General features: G+C 42.3%; 1 protein-coding gene across 2 annotated transcripts in view; it reads left to right on the forward strand.

The window, feature by feature from the left end:
• PPM1H (protein phosphatase, Mg2+/Mn2+ dependent 1H) overlaps positions 1 to 17,812 on the forward strand; it is a 238,370-nt gene that overhangs the window by 85,007 nt on the left and 135,551 nt on the right. For both annotated transcript variants that reach the window (XM_073900727.1, XM_025883158.2), the window contains exon 2: positions 4,117 to 4,282. In XM_073900727.1, coding sequence (XP_073756828.1) covers positions 4,117 to 4,282 — 166 coding nt within the window. The remainder of the gene's footprint in view (positions 1 to 4,116; positions 4,283 to 17,812) is intronic.

Here is a 17,812-nt window from a genome sequence, read left to right on the forward strand (position 1 = left end):
TGTGTGTGTGTGTGTGTGTGTGTGTGTGTGTGTGTGTGTGTGTGTGTTTAAAAGCAGTGGCTTTAAATTAATGTGACTTTAACAGAGTAATAATCAGATATCTGACCAAACAGGCTTCCTGGGTTGGGGCTGCTGTCTTCCCATCAGGGCGACATTTCTGACTTTTTGATACTTCATTAGTGTCGTTCACAAACTGTATTCAACCTGAAATGGCAAAGTAAGGCCACCAGTGATTGTCCTGCCACAGTTCGCTGGCTTTGATGAGTCATTGCAGTACAGCCATCTGAACCAAGTGCCGATAAGAATAGATGCACAATAGGAGAATAAAACAACTGAGAGCTGAAGCAGAAATCGCTGGGGGCTCAGAAGTATGTTCACGGCTCTGCCGTATTTAGCTGCGTGACCTCGTGCACGTCAGAGTCCTCCAGGGCCCCAGGCTGCACGTGCATAAAAGAAAGTTTCTAAGGTTTCTTGCTGAAGTTAGGTCAACTTCGGCGTTTAATATCCACTGAGAGAGAAAGAAAGAGGAGGTAAGGTCTTTCAGGCGACCACGATTCAGGAGTTATGTAATTATAGTAGTTTTGTTGACCGGTGGAAAACAGCAGGTGAGTCAGCCTGCCGTGTAGCTTTCAGAGACCAGTGATGCTTTTTTTTTGTTACAAAAAGACTAGACTACAGCAGAAGTTTAGGTGCCAGTGGTCAGGGTGATGCCAAGTTCCAGAAATAGCAGCTAGGACGTTGTACAAAGGACAGTAGGGAGGCGACGGTGGTCACCAATTGGTTTTCCCAGCCAGACCTCACTTCCGCTTTCCATAGGGAAGCCGTTTCTGTGAGGGGCATGGGGGGTGTATCGTCCCCAGCCGGCTAGCAGCCCACCCCTCACATGTCGCTTGGGAAGTCACTACCAGTGACTGAGAAGAGGTCGGTGGTATTTCGTCTGCCTGGTTTGGTTCTCCAAGGGTCGATGCGAGAGCCGCAAACTGCTGAATGAAACGTGGACTCCTCTCAAGACCGGCAGATCTGAACCATCCATCCCTCATCCTCCCTCTGGGCCCTTTCTCCACTCGTTACAGAAGAGCGAGCTTATTCCCATTCCTCTCAGGCCTGGTACTGAGCTCCCCAATCTGCTTATTCTGTGCCTCCCCACACGGTTCAGCTTGGCCCACCACAGACAGTGCAAGTCCCCATGTGTAATAGGAAGAGGTTGGGTTGGGTGGGGGGGGTCTTTCTGCATCCTAGCTGCACCACTTCCTGGCTGTGAAACCTGGACTAATTTATTTAGCTCAGGTGGTAAGTGTGGTAGTATTAATAGTCTTCATGCAGGTAGCCACATGGTAACTTAAACCATATGAAATTATATTTTAACTTAAACCATATGAAAATATCTCCTCCTTGAAGGAGAGAGAGTGAAGGTGGGGCAGAAAACTAAGCCTTGATCTCTCCCAGCCCCAGCCCTCCATCAGCAAGAGTGTGTCATAAACACTAGAGGCAGATTTGACCTCATAGAGGTCACAAGGATCCCCACCTCTCTGCACAGGCCCCTAAGACAATGAGTTTCAAACTCTGTAAGCAGCAATCAACTTTTTAAAAATTTTACACCAAAGTGTAATATGTAAAATGAGTAAAAGTAGGCTTTTGTGTATAAACATATGCTTAGGTTGAAATTTATAATAAACCCACTAAGGATTATGAAGCAGTTTTGATTAACCCAAAAATTTGAAATAAGGGTGATAATAGATGACAGATATGGTCTTTTTCATATAACATATAGATAAGTAATTGTAAATGATATATTTTTTAAAAAGTTTCTCCTTCCAATCAGGTGATACCAGTCAATTCTGCCTGAATATATAGACCATGAACATTTCTGTGTTCACGTGTAACAGATGGGAATGAACTTCTAAATTATTGCATTTTTTCCCAAAATGATGTACATTTAAAAAATAAAGTAAATGTTAAGGGGTACCTGGGTGGCTCAGTCAGTTAAGCGTCTGCCTTCAGCTCAGGTTCAGGTCATGATCTTCAGGTCCTGGGATTGCTCCCCTCACAGGGCTCCCTGCTCAGCAGGGAGTCTGCTTCTCCTTCTCCCTCTGCCCCTCCCCCCTGGGCTCCTGTGTGCGCGCGCGCTCTCTCTCTCTCTCTCTCTCTCTCTCTCTCTCTCGTTCACTCTCTCTCAAATGAATAAATCTTTAAAAAAAAATGAAGTAAATGTTAAAACATCTGAAATATGTCCATACACTCCCAAGGTTTTGTTGAAGGATGCTCGAAACATACTCCCTTAGATCTTGGGTCACTGGGATCCCTATTTGCTCTCTGTTTCCTGTTCGGTTGTGGTGAGTGTTCATTGGCTTATGGAAATCTACACAGTTTTCAATACTGAGAGCCATTTGATAAAAAAAAAAATGGTTAAATTTGGATAAGGTCTGTAGTCTGATGAACAGTTTTTCATTAGGGGGCGCCTGGGTGGCTGAGTTGGTTAAGTGACTGCCTTTGGCGCAGGTCATGATCCTGGAGTCCTGGGATCGAGATCCACATCGGGCTCCCTGCTTAGCAGGGAGTCTGCTTCTCCCTCTGACCCTCACCCCTCTCATTCTCTCTCTCTCTCTTTCTCAGTCTCTCTCTCTCAAAAATAAATAAAAATAAAAAAATAAAAAATTTTTCATCAGTGTCAGTTGTTTGTTGTGATATTCTGCTGTAGGGATGTCAAATAATATAGTTGGGGGAAGGTGCGTGAAACTCTTTGCAATATGTTGCAGTTTACTCTGAGTCTAATTATTTCACAATTCAAAAGTAAGAAAAATTATTTGGAAAGGATTATCTTCTACTTAGGAGAGTACAATCAGCTTGATAGAGTGGTGTACACATCACACTTACAGAATGGATTCCAGACTTCCAGCTGTCTCACCTTAAAAAAAAAAGCATCTTTTCTTTCCTTGCCACTGAGTTCTGTTCCCCACCCCTCTACATTCATTCTATTACCTACTGTAACACTGTTGAAGTTTTGAAAAGAAAAGGGGGGGGAATCGGAGGGGGCGATGAACCATGAGAGACTATGGACTCTGGGAAACAAACCGAGGGTTCTGGGGGTGGGGTGGGAGGACGGGTTAGCCTGGTGATGGGTATTAAAGAGGGCACGTACTGCATGGAGCACTGGGTGTTATACGCAAACAATGAATCATGGAACACTACATCAAAAACTAATGATGTAATGTATGGTGATTAACGTAATAAAATAAAATTTAAAAAAAAACAAAACCAAAAAAAAGAAAAGAAAATACAGCCAATGGCCAATTAAAGAGAGCTCTGTCTTTTGGGAAATCTATTTTAGCTCCTAATTAATTACTTAATTAGAAAATGATGCTGAAACCCAAGAGTTCACCTGCAGTCACCTGATACAGAAAAGGTAGACGAATGATGTGGCATGTTCTTCTAATGCATTCCTATGCTTAAAACACTTAATTAGGCCAAAGCATTATCAACATGCTATAATACCAAATCAGAGTGCCCTATAGCCTAATGTGATGGTGCAATGTGATGAATATTATTCTATAGGAGAAAAAAATGAAGGATTAAAGATAATTTAAAAAGAATACAGCTTTGATACACTCAGTTCTCTGAGTAAAGCAAAAGTGGGCACGGCGGTAGTGAAATGTGATTCTCTGTTCTCTTGGATTTTACAGTGTGCTGTAAATTACTGCACTACCTTATTCTTTGATAAGATTGATGGTGGGTTTTGCTCTTTATCAGTTGGAGAAATGCAGCAGAATTCCCCCCAGCCTGCCCATCGATCTTCATGGTAATTGCCAGAAGAGTGATTGTCTCTTGTGTTTTGACCAAAATGGATTGGTGGGGTTGCTCACAGCTGTCAGACACCTGGGAGGGTGAGCCGGGCTTGAAATAGTGCTTTAGGATATGTTTTAATGTGTGCTAATATAACTCCATTTTAGAAAAATTAGTTTACTCAGGAACATAAAATACCAAGACTACAGGGTCCTGTGCACTAGGTAGGGCTTTAGTTTTGTGCCAGTTGTGGAGACTGCCTAGGCTGACCCTTGAGTCTGAGCTCTGAGCCTTCCAGAAATTTCTGTCTGACCACTTTCCTGGCTTCTTCTGCAGGGTTATCAATGCTGGGAAGAGCACACATAATGAAGACCAAGCCAGCTGTGAGGTTCTCACTGTGAAGAAGAAAGCAGGGGCCATTACCTCAACCCCGAACAGGAACTCGGCTAAGAGACGGTCCTCCCTTCCCAATGGGGAGGGGCTGCAACTGAAGGAGAACTCGGTAAGGTCCTCCTTCACCCCCGGTTCTCAGGTGAGAGGCATATGGGCACCCTCGCCCCCCAAGGTGCTAGAGCTGAATCCTGGTCTGTAATGGGAGAGTAAAAAGCAATGTCCCCAGAGTTAGTGGAGCAGCCCATCTCTACTCACGGTATCACACAGTCAAAGCTGTGTGTGAAGTCAAACACGTGTGAAGAGCTGGTGTTGATTAGATTCTTAACGCTTAGAGTAAATAAAACACCCACATCGTATATAGATTTTGTTGAGATATAATATATATATTGTTTGGTGGTTGTAAAGGAGCCACTTTAAGATTTTTGTGAAGGAGACGGTCTCCGGGAGCCTCTTCTGAGGGATGGAAGGATCTCTAGCCATTGGCTTGCAGCCCTGCCATGGCTTTGCCCCCTTCTTCCGCTTGCCTGTCTGTTAGGGTTGTCTAGTGGGAGCCTCTGCCTGATGCTCTTCCAAATTAATCCTGTTTCAGTTGGCCCAAAGCCCTTGCATCCCATGGGGCAGCCCTGCAGACTGAATGCCTTGTTGACAAGCTACAAAGCGCTTCTCCTCTCTTCAGTTTCTGGAGAAGAAAGCAGACATCCTCAGAAAGTTCTGAAGAAGCACTCAAAAGTATAGGGAGTAATCGGTACTCTGTCCACCAGCAGATTATTTAGTTTACAGAAAAGAAATTGAATGAGATGATCCAAATGTGACTTTTTATTCTAATAATCTTGAGGATATTTTTGTATATACATTTTTATAGGATTGGAAAGGATCCAGGAATCTTTTTTCAGTGTAAGAAATAGTATCTCATTGCATTTAGCGCAGGGAATAAGAGTACTGATTTATTTTGTTCATACTCGTTCAACTTAGAAACACAGTGACGAATGGAGACTCACCAGCTGTACTTGTGTTCAAGGCTGAAGGAAGCATTGACTGGGCTTTTCCTAAAGAGCCGAGTCAAGGACTCAGATGGGCAGTACAGAATAATAGTGGTTAAGTGCACAGGCTCTGGAGTAGTAGGTTTCAGAGCAATCCATCACCATCCATCATGTATCAAACCATTTAATTTTAGGATGGTTATTTATTCTTTGACCCTTAGTTTCCTAGAAAAAGAAGTAACAGTTACTACTACCAAGTATGGTAGGAAAAGACTGGTTGGAAGTATGAAATCCATTGTCCGTGGAAATGTTGAGCCAGTGTCTTCATTTATAAATCCTTGATAAATGTGAGCAATTATTATCCTAAAGTCGGTTCCATTTTAGGGATTCTCTGTGGATAATGTCCACTGAATTTTGTATGTTTATCCATTTGTAAAGTGAGAGGTCACACAATTTTCCTTCATGCCTATTTGACAGGATTGTTTTGAGGATTGAGTTATTAATGGAAAAGGGCTCAGAAAATGTGAGATATTGATGATAATTAGATATGGGTGCCAGTGACTTCATGTTACTCTTTTCCCTGTTAGTTCTCCCCTGTCACCGGGATATGAAGTGATTTCTGTAAAAATTAGTCAGCATTGACATTTGGCCCAAGGCCAGTTGGTAATGTCATTTTTCCTTGTTGCTAAGTTCCTCCTAGAAATGGAGCCAGGAATAACTTTTTAACTTAACCTTTCCTTAAGAACAGTGAAACCAGGGGCACCTGGGTGGCTCAGTCAGTTAAGTGTCCAACTCTTGATTTCAGCTCAGGTCATGATTTCACAGTTGTTTGATCGAGCCCCAAGTCGGGCTCCCCACTGAGCGTAGAGCCTGCTTAAAATTCTCCCTCTCCAGGGCACCTGGGTGGCTCAGGTCATGATCCCAGGGTCCTGGGTTTGAGCCCCGTGTGGCGCTCCCTGGTCAGTGGGGAGCCTGCTTCTCCCTCTGCCCCTCATCCCCTTCTCTTTCTCTCAAACTTTTAAAAATCTTAAAAAAAAAAAAGATTCTCCTTCTCCCTCTGTCCCTCTTCCACCCCCCTCTTATAAATAAATAAATCTTTTTGAAAAAAAAAAGACCTGTGAAACCAGTGCCTAAGAACTTTAGGATGGAGCCATGAACCTCGCCTGTGACTGTCCTGAAGCTCTGTGGGGTCCTTGTTCCAGGAGGCAGCGAGGAGGTGCCAAGCAGAGTGGACCCTTCCTGCCCTCCATTTCCTGCTTTAGGTGCAGCCACTTCATTTCTATCTGCTGTACATGTTAGGCTTTTTATTAGAGTTTTTTTTTTTAAGATTTTATTTATTTATTTGACAGAGAGAGACACAGCGAGAGAGGGAACACAAGCAGGGGGAGTGGGAGAGGGAGAAGGAGGCTTCCCACGGAGCAGGGAGCCCGATGCGGGGCTCGATCCCAGGACCCTGGGATCATGACCTGAGCCGAAGGCAGACGCTTAACGACTGAGCCACCCAGGCGCCTGGCTTTTTATTAGAGTTTAAGGCAAAAGCTGTGCTGCCATTTTTTAACTGTGGGAAATTATACATAACATAAAATTTACCATTTTAACCCATTTTTAGGTACACAGTTTAATGGCATCAAACACCTTATTACCATTTGCTGCCATCCATCTCCAGAACTTTTTCTGAAATTGAAACTCTGTACCCATTAAACCCTGACCGCCGTTCCTCCCTATCCCCAGCCCCTGCCAGTTACTATTCTACTTGTTTCTTTATAAATTTGACTACTCTAGGTACCTCATATAAAGTGGAATCATACAATATTTGTCATTTTGTGTCTGGTTTATTTCACTTATAATGTCTTCAAGATTCATCCATGTTGTAGAATGTGCCAAATTTCATTCTTTGTTAAGACTGAATAATATTCCATTCCCACGTGTACACACCAGTTTGTTTATCAGTTTGTTCATCGATGGACACTTGCTTCCATCTGTGAATAATATTGCTATAAACATGGATCTACAGATAGCTGTCAGTCCCTGCTTTCGGTTCTTTAGGATTTATGGCCAGAGTGGAATTGCTGGATGATACGGTAATTCTGTTTAATTTTTTGAGGAGCTGCCATACTGTTTTCTACAGCAGCTGCATCATTTTCCATTACAACCAGCAATGCACAGGGTTCCAGTTTTGCTGCATTCTTGCCAACACTTGTTGATTTCTGATTTTTTTTTTTTTAAGTAGCCATCCTAATGGGTGTGAAGTGGTAATCTCATTGTGGTTTTGTATTTCCCTAATGATTAGTATGTTGAGCATCTTTTTATGTGCTTATTGGCCAGATGTAGCTTCTTAAGAGAAACATCAAGTGTTCCTTATTCAATATTTATTTATTCCATATTTGAGTCCTTTCCCCATTTTTAAATTAGGTGGTCTGTTTTCTTGTTGTTTGCACTACTTTTTAAAAGCTTGAAAACCATGACTTGCTGTGCCACGTAAACCCCTGAGCACTTGCTGTGTATCAGAAACTAGATGCTGAGGATTCAGCAGGGAATAAAATTGACAAAAGTCCTTACCTACAGGGAACTTACATCCCTTGCAGGAGACCAACAATTAAAATGTATCCCATGGCAGATACTAAATGCTATTGGAGAAGAACAAAGCAGAGATGCAGGCATATAGGAAGTGTGAGGTGCACGGGTGGTTAAAGAAGGTGCCACTAAGAAGGTGATGTTCGGGCACAGACTGGAAAGTGCAGCTATTTGGAGGGAGAGCTTTCTGACTTTCTAGACAACCGCAAGGACCGTGAGGCAGGAAGAGGCCTGGTGTTGTCAAGAATCAGCGAGGAGGCCCCTGTGGTTGGCGCAGAGAGAGTGAAGTCAGGATTGCAAGAGATGTTGTCGGAAAGGCAGTGAGAGTGAGGTGAGGCCATCTAGCAGGACCTGGAAGGCTATCATGACTTTGGCTTCTACTGTGAATGAACAATTTGCTAGCAGGGCATGCTGGGTATACTGCTTAAAGGAACCCAGTGACTTTTCCCATTTAGAAGACACCCCTTAACTCAAATACAGTAGTGCTTAGAAAGGGTAGTGACAGTATAGGGCACAGCACAAATCATCTGCAGGGGACAAGTAAGGTGGCTCCGCTCCCTTCTCCCTCTGTGCATCTGTCCCTTCGCCTACCAGACATGTATTGAGCGCTGAGACTGCCTTGGGGGTGAGATGAACTCAGTACAGTTCCAGTCCTCCTAGAGCGGAGTTGAGGGCGAGAGTCAGTCAGCAGTGATACAGTGGAGTGAGTTTTAGGAGAAAGATTTTAAAAATCCAGGTTGTTTGGAAGCTTAACTCAGATGGGTGGGTTACCGGTGGTTTGGGGAACAACAGAGGAGAGGGAATGGGTCAGATTAGGGAATGGTTCCTGGAGAAAGTGACATCTGAGCTGTGATTTAAAAAAGCGAGCTTGGGTGGCTTAGTTGGTTACGCATCCGACTCTGGATCTCAGCTCAGATCTTGATCTCAGGATTGTGAGTTTGAACCCCACATCGGGCTCCGTGTGTAACACAGTCTGCTTGTCCTTCTCGCTCTGCTCCTCCCCTTGCTCATGAGCTCTCTCTCTCTCTCTCAAATAAATAAATAAAATGTTTTAAAAAAATTTTCTCCCTCCTTTCTTGACCTCTCATCACCAACAACTTAAAGTCAAATTTCCAGAAAATATTCCATGTATAATTTAATCACCTTCATCTTAGTTGGAGATCGAAGAAAACCTAAAATGTCCTGAAGCTTATATATGATGACATTTCTTATACTGAGAGGCAGTTGGGCAGCTGGGTAGCAATAATTTTTTTCTTCCTATGGATAATTATTATTGGTATAAAGATTTTAAGGCAACTTTAATCCATCCCTCATGCCAACTCATAGAGATTTATTTATCTTATTAGGACAAGTAATCTTTTTAGTTAAAGGAGTCGATACTTAATCCTTTTATTTTAAAACAAACTTAAAGGGTGCCTGGGTGGCTCAGATGTTAAGCGTCTGCCTTCGGCTCAGGTCATGATCCCGAGGTCCTGGGATCGAGTCCCACATCGGGTTCTCTGCTCAGCGGGGAGCCTGCTTCTCCCTCTGCCTCTTTCTCTCTCCCTGTCTGTCATGAATAAATAAATAAAATCTTTAAAAAAAAACTTAAAAAAAATTGGTGGATAAAATAATATAAACTATGTTCTGCCTCTCCTGGTTTCCCTGAGGCATTTACTGAAGGAGTGTTGTTTCCTATAGCACTTGCTAAGTTCTCGACATTAGCACCTTACAAAAAAAAAAAATCACAAGTTAATTTCAGATTCCATCTACATATAAAAGCAACACATCTGGAGCTAAAGAAGCAATGTTTGTATCTCTTTTAAAACTTAAAAGAGATACAAATAAAAATTTCAAAGTGTTCTGCACTGTAGTAGTTTAGCCTAAAGAAATGCAAGGGATATGGTTGAATTACTGTGTTCTCCCTTACAAAAATAGTAATAAATCCAGTTTTTTTAAAATTAGAATTGAGTGAAATAGTGAAATGAAAATATTTCTTTTTTGAAGAATAAGGAAAAGAAATTTTGAGATATCTGGTGAAGAGGCTATAAAGTGGAGAAGGCTATTTTCTATGACAAGTTCAGGGTGGAATTTTCCTGTACCTACATCACACTGGATGGTTTACATGCGAGGAGGCATAATCCCTCAGGCAGGCTGGCAGGAAACAGGTACTCTGTGGCAGTGTGCAAGCCTCCTGACATTCCTGTGCCTCTGATGATTTGGGGACATCGGGTGGGTGGCTTTTAAGGAAAGAGGGAATCTAAAATGCTAGCATTTCCAAAGGACACTCTCAGAATTTTCTCTTAGGAAAGATGCTGTAAGCTTGTTGAGGGCAACACCTTATCCACTAGCCTCCCATCTGCCTCCCACTGAAGGCATTTTAATTAACCAGATCAAGATTTGTAGGAACTAATCACCATGACTAGGTTTTCTCTGCTTTGGGAGATTTGAAGTAGTCTTTATCTACCATACTGAGGGTCCCCTGTGAGGGAAAACATAACTTTCCCAAAGGCTTTTGCTTTTCATATCCCAAGTATCTGGTCATTTTAGCAATGAGGTAAAAAGAGGAAAATACTAGCTGACTTCTCTGAAGAGGGAGAAGAAATTCACTCCTAAGGGCATCTTAGAGCCTTAGTATTAAGAGAAGAAGATCTTCTAAGTTGTGTAGGTGGGAGATAGGACATTGTGGCAATAACCCCCCACATCTGACTGCCTATTTGGAACAGATTGTTTCTGGTTTAAGACTAGACTGTGGATACATGCATTCCAAGTCTCTTTCCTTAGGAGCACCCTTATGTTGTTTAATTTAGTCAAAACACATCAAAGTATGGGGTTTCAGTATCTGTTAGCTCAGTGTCTAATTACAATAACAGGAGAGGGCTGTGTCCACATTGTGGCCAGGCTCATCAGGGGAGAGGAAAGCTGATTATTTTTCTCCCTGGAGGATAGAACAGTACTATGGGAATTCAAGGCAAGTAGGATCAAATTGGGAGGGAGGGGAGAGGTAAAAGGGAAATGAGAAGGGGCTATTTCAACTCTTTGAACAGAAGATTTGCTGTTCGTTTCATTTATTTTCTGTAAGAAGGACTCGTTCACCCCCGAGAGTATTAATGAAGGTTGCTGAGGGTTCCAGCCCTTCTGGAATATTTGGCCCTCATTTGGCAGTCTGCTTCCTGCAATGATGTCAGCTATAAAAAACAAGGGGAGGAGCCTTTTAGTTTTCTCATGTATTACTCTAAATTTTCCCTCTAGTTAAGGTCTTTGTTTTGTGTAAGTCAAGAAAACATAACCTTTTAATTTATCTCCTTAGATTTTCTGAAGCAGGAGTGCAGTGGTTTCTCTGAAAAACTCTTCTCTCTCAGTTCTGGGACTCGAACTCTTGCCAATGGTGAAGAAGGGTGACTTTAGAACCAGGCTAATGTCAGAGTGGTTTTACAGTTCCCTCCTCCATGGGTGTTGGTTTTCTCTGAAGACCAGATTTGACTGAGATGTCCATAGTAGCTGGGAATGCAACTCGAACTTGGTTCCGCAACAGATTTTTCCCACTGCGGCACACCTTAAGGCTAAAGGAAAATAAATGGTGCTAAGATGGAATTTTTTTCTCGTTTCATTATAATTTGATTTCCCCACAGCTTTAGATGGGGAAGAAAATGGGCAAGAGTGATAACCTCTTGAGAATTTTTCTTCTTCTTTTTTCTTTAATACAGTACTCAGCATTCATGTGCCAGACATGATACTGATCTCAGTCCTTTGCCCAATACTGATTCATTTAATCTGATAATATGTACATAAGTATGTGCTATCATTATCTTTATTTTACTGATGAGGAAGAAGTGGAGGCACAGAGCTGTAAAGTATGGAGCTTGGAGTCAACTGAGGCAATCTGGTCTCTTGTGACATGCTGCCTCTTCATGCATTAGCTGTTGGGAAATGTGGCAGAGAAATCTCCTTGGAAAAGGGTGAAATAAAGGAGGAATAACTCCTAATGATGTGTATAATTTCAGTATAATTTGATGCTAAATATTTTCTCATTTCTATTGTGATTTCTTTTTTGATTTAGGAGTTTTTTAAAGGTTTTATTTGTTTATTTGACAGAGAGGTGGGGAGAAGGGGCAGAGGCAGAGGGAGAAGCAGACTCCCCACTGAGCAGGGAGCGAGATGTGGGGCTTGATCCAAGGACCCTGGGATCATGACCTGAGCTGAACCTGAGCTCAACCAACTGAGCCACCCAGGTACCCCTGATTCAGGAGTTATTTAGCACTTTCTCCTGTCAGCTCAGAAGCTGGCTAACAGCTCTTACTCAGGTGAAGAACAGAATGGACATGAAATTGTTTATCATCTTACTGTCCTTATAGTCCATTTTTTCTTGCTAACATAGAAAAACTTGTTTGCATGAAACCATGGCAAGAAGAAAAAGTCTTCTGATTGGATAATAATGTGTGTCTGAGTGCTGCCACTTACTAGACGTTAGTGATCTTACGCAAATGAGTTGACCTCTCAGTGCCTCAGTTTCCTCATCTGTACATTGGGTATAATAGCACCTATCTCATAGGGTTGTGTGAACTGAATGAGTTAAAAATATGAAAAGTGCTTAGAATACTACCTCACATGTAGTAAATGTTTAAGTAATGTTATCTGTTGTTCTCACAGTGGAGTTTGCAGCTGCATTTCAGTATTATTCCACATTACTTATGTTTTTACCATAACCTATCTTTTTTTGAGGGGGGGGAGGGTCAGAGGGAGAGAGAGAGAATCTCCGCCCAGTGCGGAGCCCGACGTCACAACCCTGAGACCATGACCTGAGCCAAAATTAAGAGTCAGATGCTCAACCGACTGAGCCACTCAGGCACCACTTACCGTAACCTCGCTTGGGGGAGTTTTTGATGTGTAAAATAATAGTTTGAGAACATTTCTGAGGTGATTTTTGAGTAAATCACAACACAACCAAAACTGTCACAAACATCATAATTCCTGTCTCTCAGAAATTAATATTTATTTAATAATGTTTTTAAGATGGGACAGAATGACTAAAGTAAAATAGCAAGTGTTGGTGAGGATGTGGAGAAAAAACTCTCGCGCACTGTCAGTGGGAATGAAAATTTGTGCAGTCACTGTGGAAAACAGTAGAGAGGTTCCTCAAAAAATTAAAAATAGAGTTACCATATGATCCAATAATTCTCCTGGGTATTTACCCAAAGAAAATGAAATCCTGAATTTGAAAAGATATATGCACCCCTATGTTTACTGCAGTGTTATTTACAATAGCCAAGCCATAAAAAAGAATGAGATCTTGCCATTTGCAACAACATGGATGAATCTGGAGGTTATAATGCTAAGTGAAGTAAGTCAGAGCAAGACAAATATTCTATGATTTCACTTGTGTAATTTAAGAACCCAAACAAATACAAACAAAAAAGACAAAAAAGACTCTTAAGGACAGAGAACAAACTGGTGGTTGCCAGAGGGGAGGAGGGTGGGGGAGGATGGGTGAAAGAGGTAAAGGGAATCAAGAGCCCACTTGTCATGAGGAGCACTGAGTAGTGTATAGAACTGTTGAATCACTATATTGTGTACCTGCAACGAATATAACACTGCATGTTAATTATACATGAATAAAAAATTTTAATTAACTTTTTTAAAATAAAAATTTAACAAAGGGACCATTTAAATTGCCATTTAAAAACAAAAACCAAACTACTAAATGTGTCCTACATCTTACTGTCTCATAAAGTGGAGGGATTGCAACAAAGAAATCTGCATTTCATATCGTCAGATTCTGAGGAGGAAGCAGTCCTCATTTTTAAGTCCATGAAACTTAAGCATTCTTTCCTAGTGGGGAACAAAACATCTTAATAATTTAGTCAAAAAGAGGTATGGTTAAAAAATAAAGTATGCTACAAAGGCATGATGCCAAGTGCACAGCAATAGAGGGTGGGCCCTAGGGATGACTTGCATGAAGTTACTCAAATTTCCTGCGTCTCCTTGGTCATGGCTTACTTTTCTCCCTTTGCTGTGTGTTACCCTGAGGATTAGAACTGGAGATTTTGGGGCACCTGGGTGGCTCAGTTGGTTAAGCTCAGGTCATGAACCTGGCTGGAGTCCCGGCATCGAGTCCCGCATCAGGCTCCCTGCTCAGAGGGGAGTCTGCTTCTCCCTCTGACCCTCCCCCCTCTCACATGCTCTCTCTCTCTCTCAAATAAATAAATAACATCTTAAAAAAAAAAAAAAACCTGGAGATTTCAGTCAAGCCCTGTGAATGAAATGCCTGAAACAGATCCTCTAGATTCTGAATTATCTTCATTGTGATGCCTTGAAAACTGGCCAGAAACTATGGAAATCAAGCCATATAGTAGCTTAGAGTGGGGAATCAGAATATGGTAACTCTCTGATTGCCCAATGAGAAATAAATAAAATTCTTTTCCTTTGGCAGTGAGAAAGGAGGGAGGCAAGACATCCTGTGCTCATATGAAGCCTTCTGTAAAAACAATCGTGGGATTTAACTCAAAGTGGGATTTCCACCTTGGTGGTACTCTTTTCATGTTATTGATATGGCCCCTCCTTAGATTTCTAAATTCCAGAACCGTTTGGTGTAGGGTAGGGAAAATGAGTGTCAAATGAGCTGAGTTACTTGTATCTTCAAGGAAGACGACTAAGAGGAGAACCACTTATTTCCATAGAAAACTATTTCTAGAGTAGCAATCTCCAGACCATATGTATGAGTATGTACCCTCAACATATTTGTTCATTTAATGCTATATAACGATACTACTTATATATCCATATAATGCATTTAGTAATTATACAAATAAATATTTAAAAAATAATTTAAAGGCAATAAAGATGAAAAGGCAACATTTTAAAATAACTGCTAACAGTCATATGATTTTTATCATATGCCAGGCATTGTTCTAAATATTTTTCCCACAGTAATTCATTTATTGTCTAAGAGCAAAGACTTCACGTTCCCATTAGCTAATATCTCAAGGCAGAATTCATCATTAACAATAGCAAGGGTAATTCCATATTTCAGCTGTCTCTTTGAGCATTTCAGATACTTTTGATTAGAACGATTGCTACCGTTGTCAGATAGGACTAGATGGTCATTACTTGGTGTAAGATGTGCCAGGTGGGACCTGTTCTCGTTTGCTCGTGTTTTCTATCAGCAGTTTCTGTGCACGGATTTTTAAAAAGCCTGTCCACGTTAGGAGGGACGATTTAGTTAAAAACTTAGTAATACGATGCGCGAGACCACTTACCTGGGGACACAGGGATCAAGCAGTGAGTCGCGATATGCCCAAGCCGAGGGGGTGCGTCAGAACGCCAGTGTCCCAGGCTTGACGTGGAGCCGGCTGACTTACGTACCACGGGGGGGCGCCAGTGTCAGTTTCTGTGAGAAATACTAGCGACGCTTAATTTCTTCTCCAGCTTTAGGCGGAAAAAAAACATTAAAGAATCTGTCATTTCCCCGGACTTGCTGGCGGATCGTCTGTAAGTCCCCCTCAGCTTTGCGTGCTCTCTGGCGGCGGGAGGGGCGATGAAGGGGGGCTTGCGCTCTGTGAGAGCTCCGGGCAGCGCAGAGAGTGAGGGAACGGAGCGCCCTGGTTTCTTGACCCTGGTACAGAGGGGTCAAGCCTCATTCCTTGGTTTTCTTTGTGTTTCCTGCCTCACATCTCAGCACACCTGTCAGGCGCCACAGGAACTGCCTGAGGCTTTGCCTAGAACGTCCCCTTTTGTGTCAGCACACCACAAGAGGGGCTATCTCGCTGCCTCCCAGATGGCTCACGAAGGCTCTCGAGCCTGCGGGTTCCCGGAGCTGAGGTGCACATAATGTGGCTCCTTTCTCGGTAGCCCACAGGGTGGGCTGCTGATTTCTGACACCCTGGCTTAGCTGTGCTGTTACTGCACCTGAAGCTGAGTGGATGCAGGCGGCTTGTATCAGAAATTATGTCAGGAGCCGGTGCGGTGGATCCATTTCTGTTTGGAGCAGGCTTACTTTGTTGAAAGGCCCAACGGGCCCTTCCCAGTCAAAACTCATTAATTTAAGTTCTGTCATTATAGATGATCATGAAAATGGGAAAAAGAGAATAAGCAAATATTATTAAAAGTCAGTTTCTACAACTTTTAAAAAAGAAGGATGTAACATCAGGCCTGCTTCAGAGAAATCCTGAAACAGAAACTGTGAGCTTTAAGCTCCCAATTTGTCACCTTCTGAAGTCTTCCTTTATCCGGCTGCAGATGTATTCCCGAAAAGGGGTGGGAGTGTGTGTGTGTTGTACGTTACATACAAGACTTTTTCTTTCTTTGGTGGGGCGGGGAGTAAGTCAGAATGCAATAAGAAAATGGCTTCAGAGTTATTCTTTTGTAAGACATAAGTGATGGCTGCCAAATTTAAGTGTGTGGTCAGTCAGGAAAGGGTCTGATACTGCTCTTCTTAAAGTGGAGTACGTGTTTAACTCCTGTTCATCTGGAGCAAAAACAAGGTAGACATTTGTTAAAATATAATAGTAATTTTGAAATTCATTATGTGAAGAGCATGTTCAAGAGCGTGTTACTCTAAATTTGAGAGGGTTTACTTTTCAGGCGTAGAACTTTGCATCCTGGGCTGGTGCCCCAACGACGTTTTCTGATACTACCAGAGATTAATGCGGGGCCACTGTCTGAAGTTTTGGTAATCGGCTGATGGCCCAGGATGTGTAGGCAATTACTAATAAGCAGCAAGGGAAAATGGTGCTGAAGTGCTAAAGGCTACAGAGTAACAGAAGCCAGGGAGATAATGACACAGACTTGAATATACTGGGAAATTGGAAAGATCCCCTAATTTGGAATCTGAAGGACTGGGTTCGCATCCTGGCCTCACTACGTCGAAGGAGTTCCTTAATGGTGCCCTGGTTAAATCCCTGGTGGAATGGGATGATGATGCCCGTGTTATGGTGGTGTGGTGGGGATTAAACATGGTAGGTAGTCATTAGAACTTGGACTTCTCAGAGGGGAAGTAATTTAAGAAGAAGAGAAGGCACAGAAGCTGTCCAGTGGAGGGACATGAACACCCCATCTGGCAGAGTTGAAAGTAAGGAGCTAAAGTGTGTGGCTTGCTCTCCCTGGTTACGGGAACTCTTACTGCGCCCTGCCTGCTCATTGTTCCCCCGGGCCATTTAATAGTGAGTGTGAGTAATTACTATTGTAGGGTTTGTTGTTGTTCCTTTATATGCTGGACACTGCTACACATTTTATTATTTTTAAAAATTATATGTATAATTAACCTTTTGGTGTGCAGTTTTATGAATTTCAACATATATATGGCTTCATATGATTGTCACCACAACCAGGATACAACATTCCCATCACTAGATAGCACTTCCTTGTGTTATCTCGTTATGGTCCTACTCTTTCCCCCTCCCATAACCCACGGTGGTCTGAACATTTAATACATATTATCCACTCCTGTGGCACCCCATACTTCCCCTCTCTAGCACGCTTGTAGTTACCTGTTCACATTCTAGACCGTTAGCTTCAGGAGTTTGGCAATATGGTTTTTTTCTTCCTCTCTGCTACCTTCCCAGTGACCAGTATAAGCCTGGCACATAGGAGACTCTGAGACATGCATTAAATGAATGAATCCTTACTTAAGTCTGTGTCCTGGTTTCATCTTGTTCTTTAAATAAGGAAACAGGTGAGAGGAGTTAAGAAATGTGCCCAAGATCACATAGTAGTAAATTCCCGAACCCTGGTTGGACTTGGCTTAAAGCCTGTGCTCTTTCTGTGCTAAGACAGATCACAACAGATAGGATTTGTGTTAACTCATCTGAAAGTGCATACATAAATTACCCAACTTTTAAAATAACGACGGTGTGTTGGTATATTGACACCAGTGATGAAGTAGGCCTTGTACTATTAGAATATGTAAAACCTGAAACCCTGTGTACTTACCATACAAACTCAAAATGTTCTTCTCTGAGCTAATACCAAACTGAGGAGGTATTCCTTCTAAAATGACCAATCGTGGGAGGGGTGGTAGGGTGGGTGTGTGTGGCAGGGTGGGCAGAGGTTGTTGAAAGGAGCCATAGCCTTCACTTCCTTCTTTGGTACCTTCGCTTGAGCCAGGCAGG

Source organism: Callorhinus ursinus, unplaced genomic scaffold, assembly GCF_003265705.2.
Source record: "Callorhinus ursinus isolate GAN/ISIS: 27379988/994484 unplaced genomic scaffold, GSC_fseal_2.0 scaffold14, whole genome shotgun sequence".
NCBI lineage: Eukaryota > Metazoa > Chordata > Mammalia > Carnivora > Otariidae > Callorhinus > Callorhinus ursinus.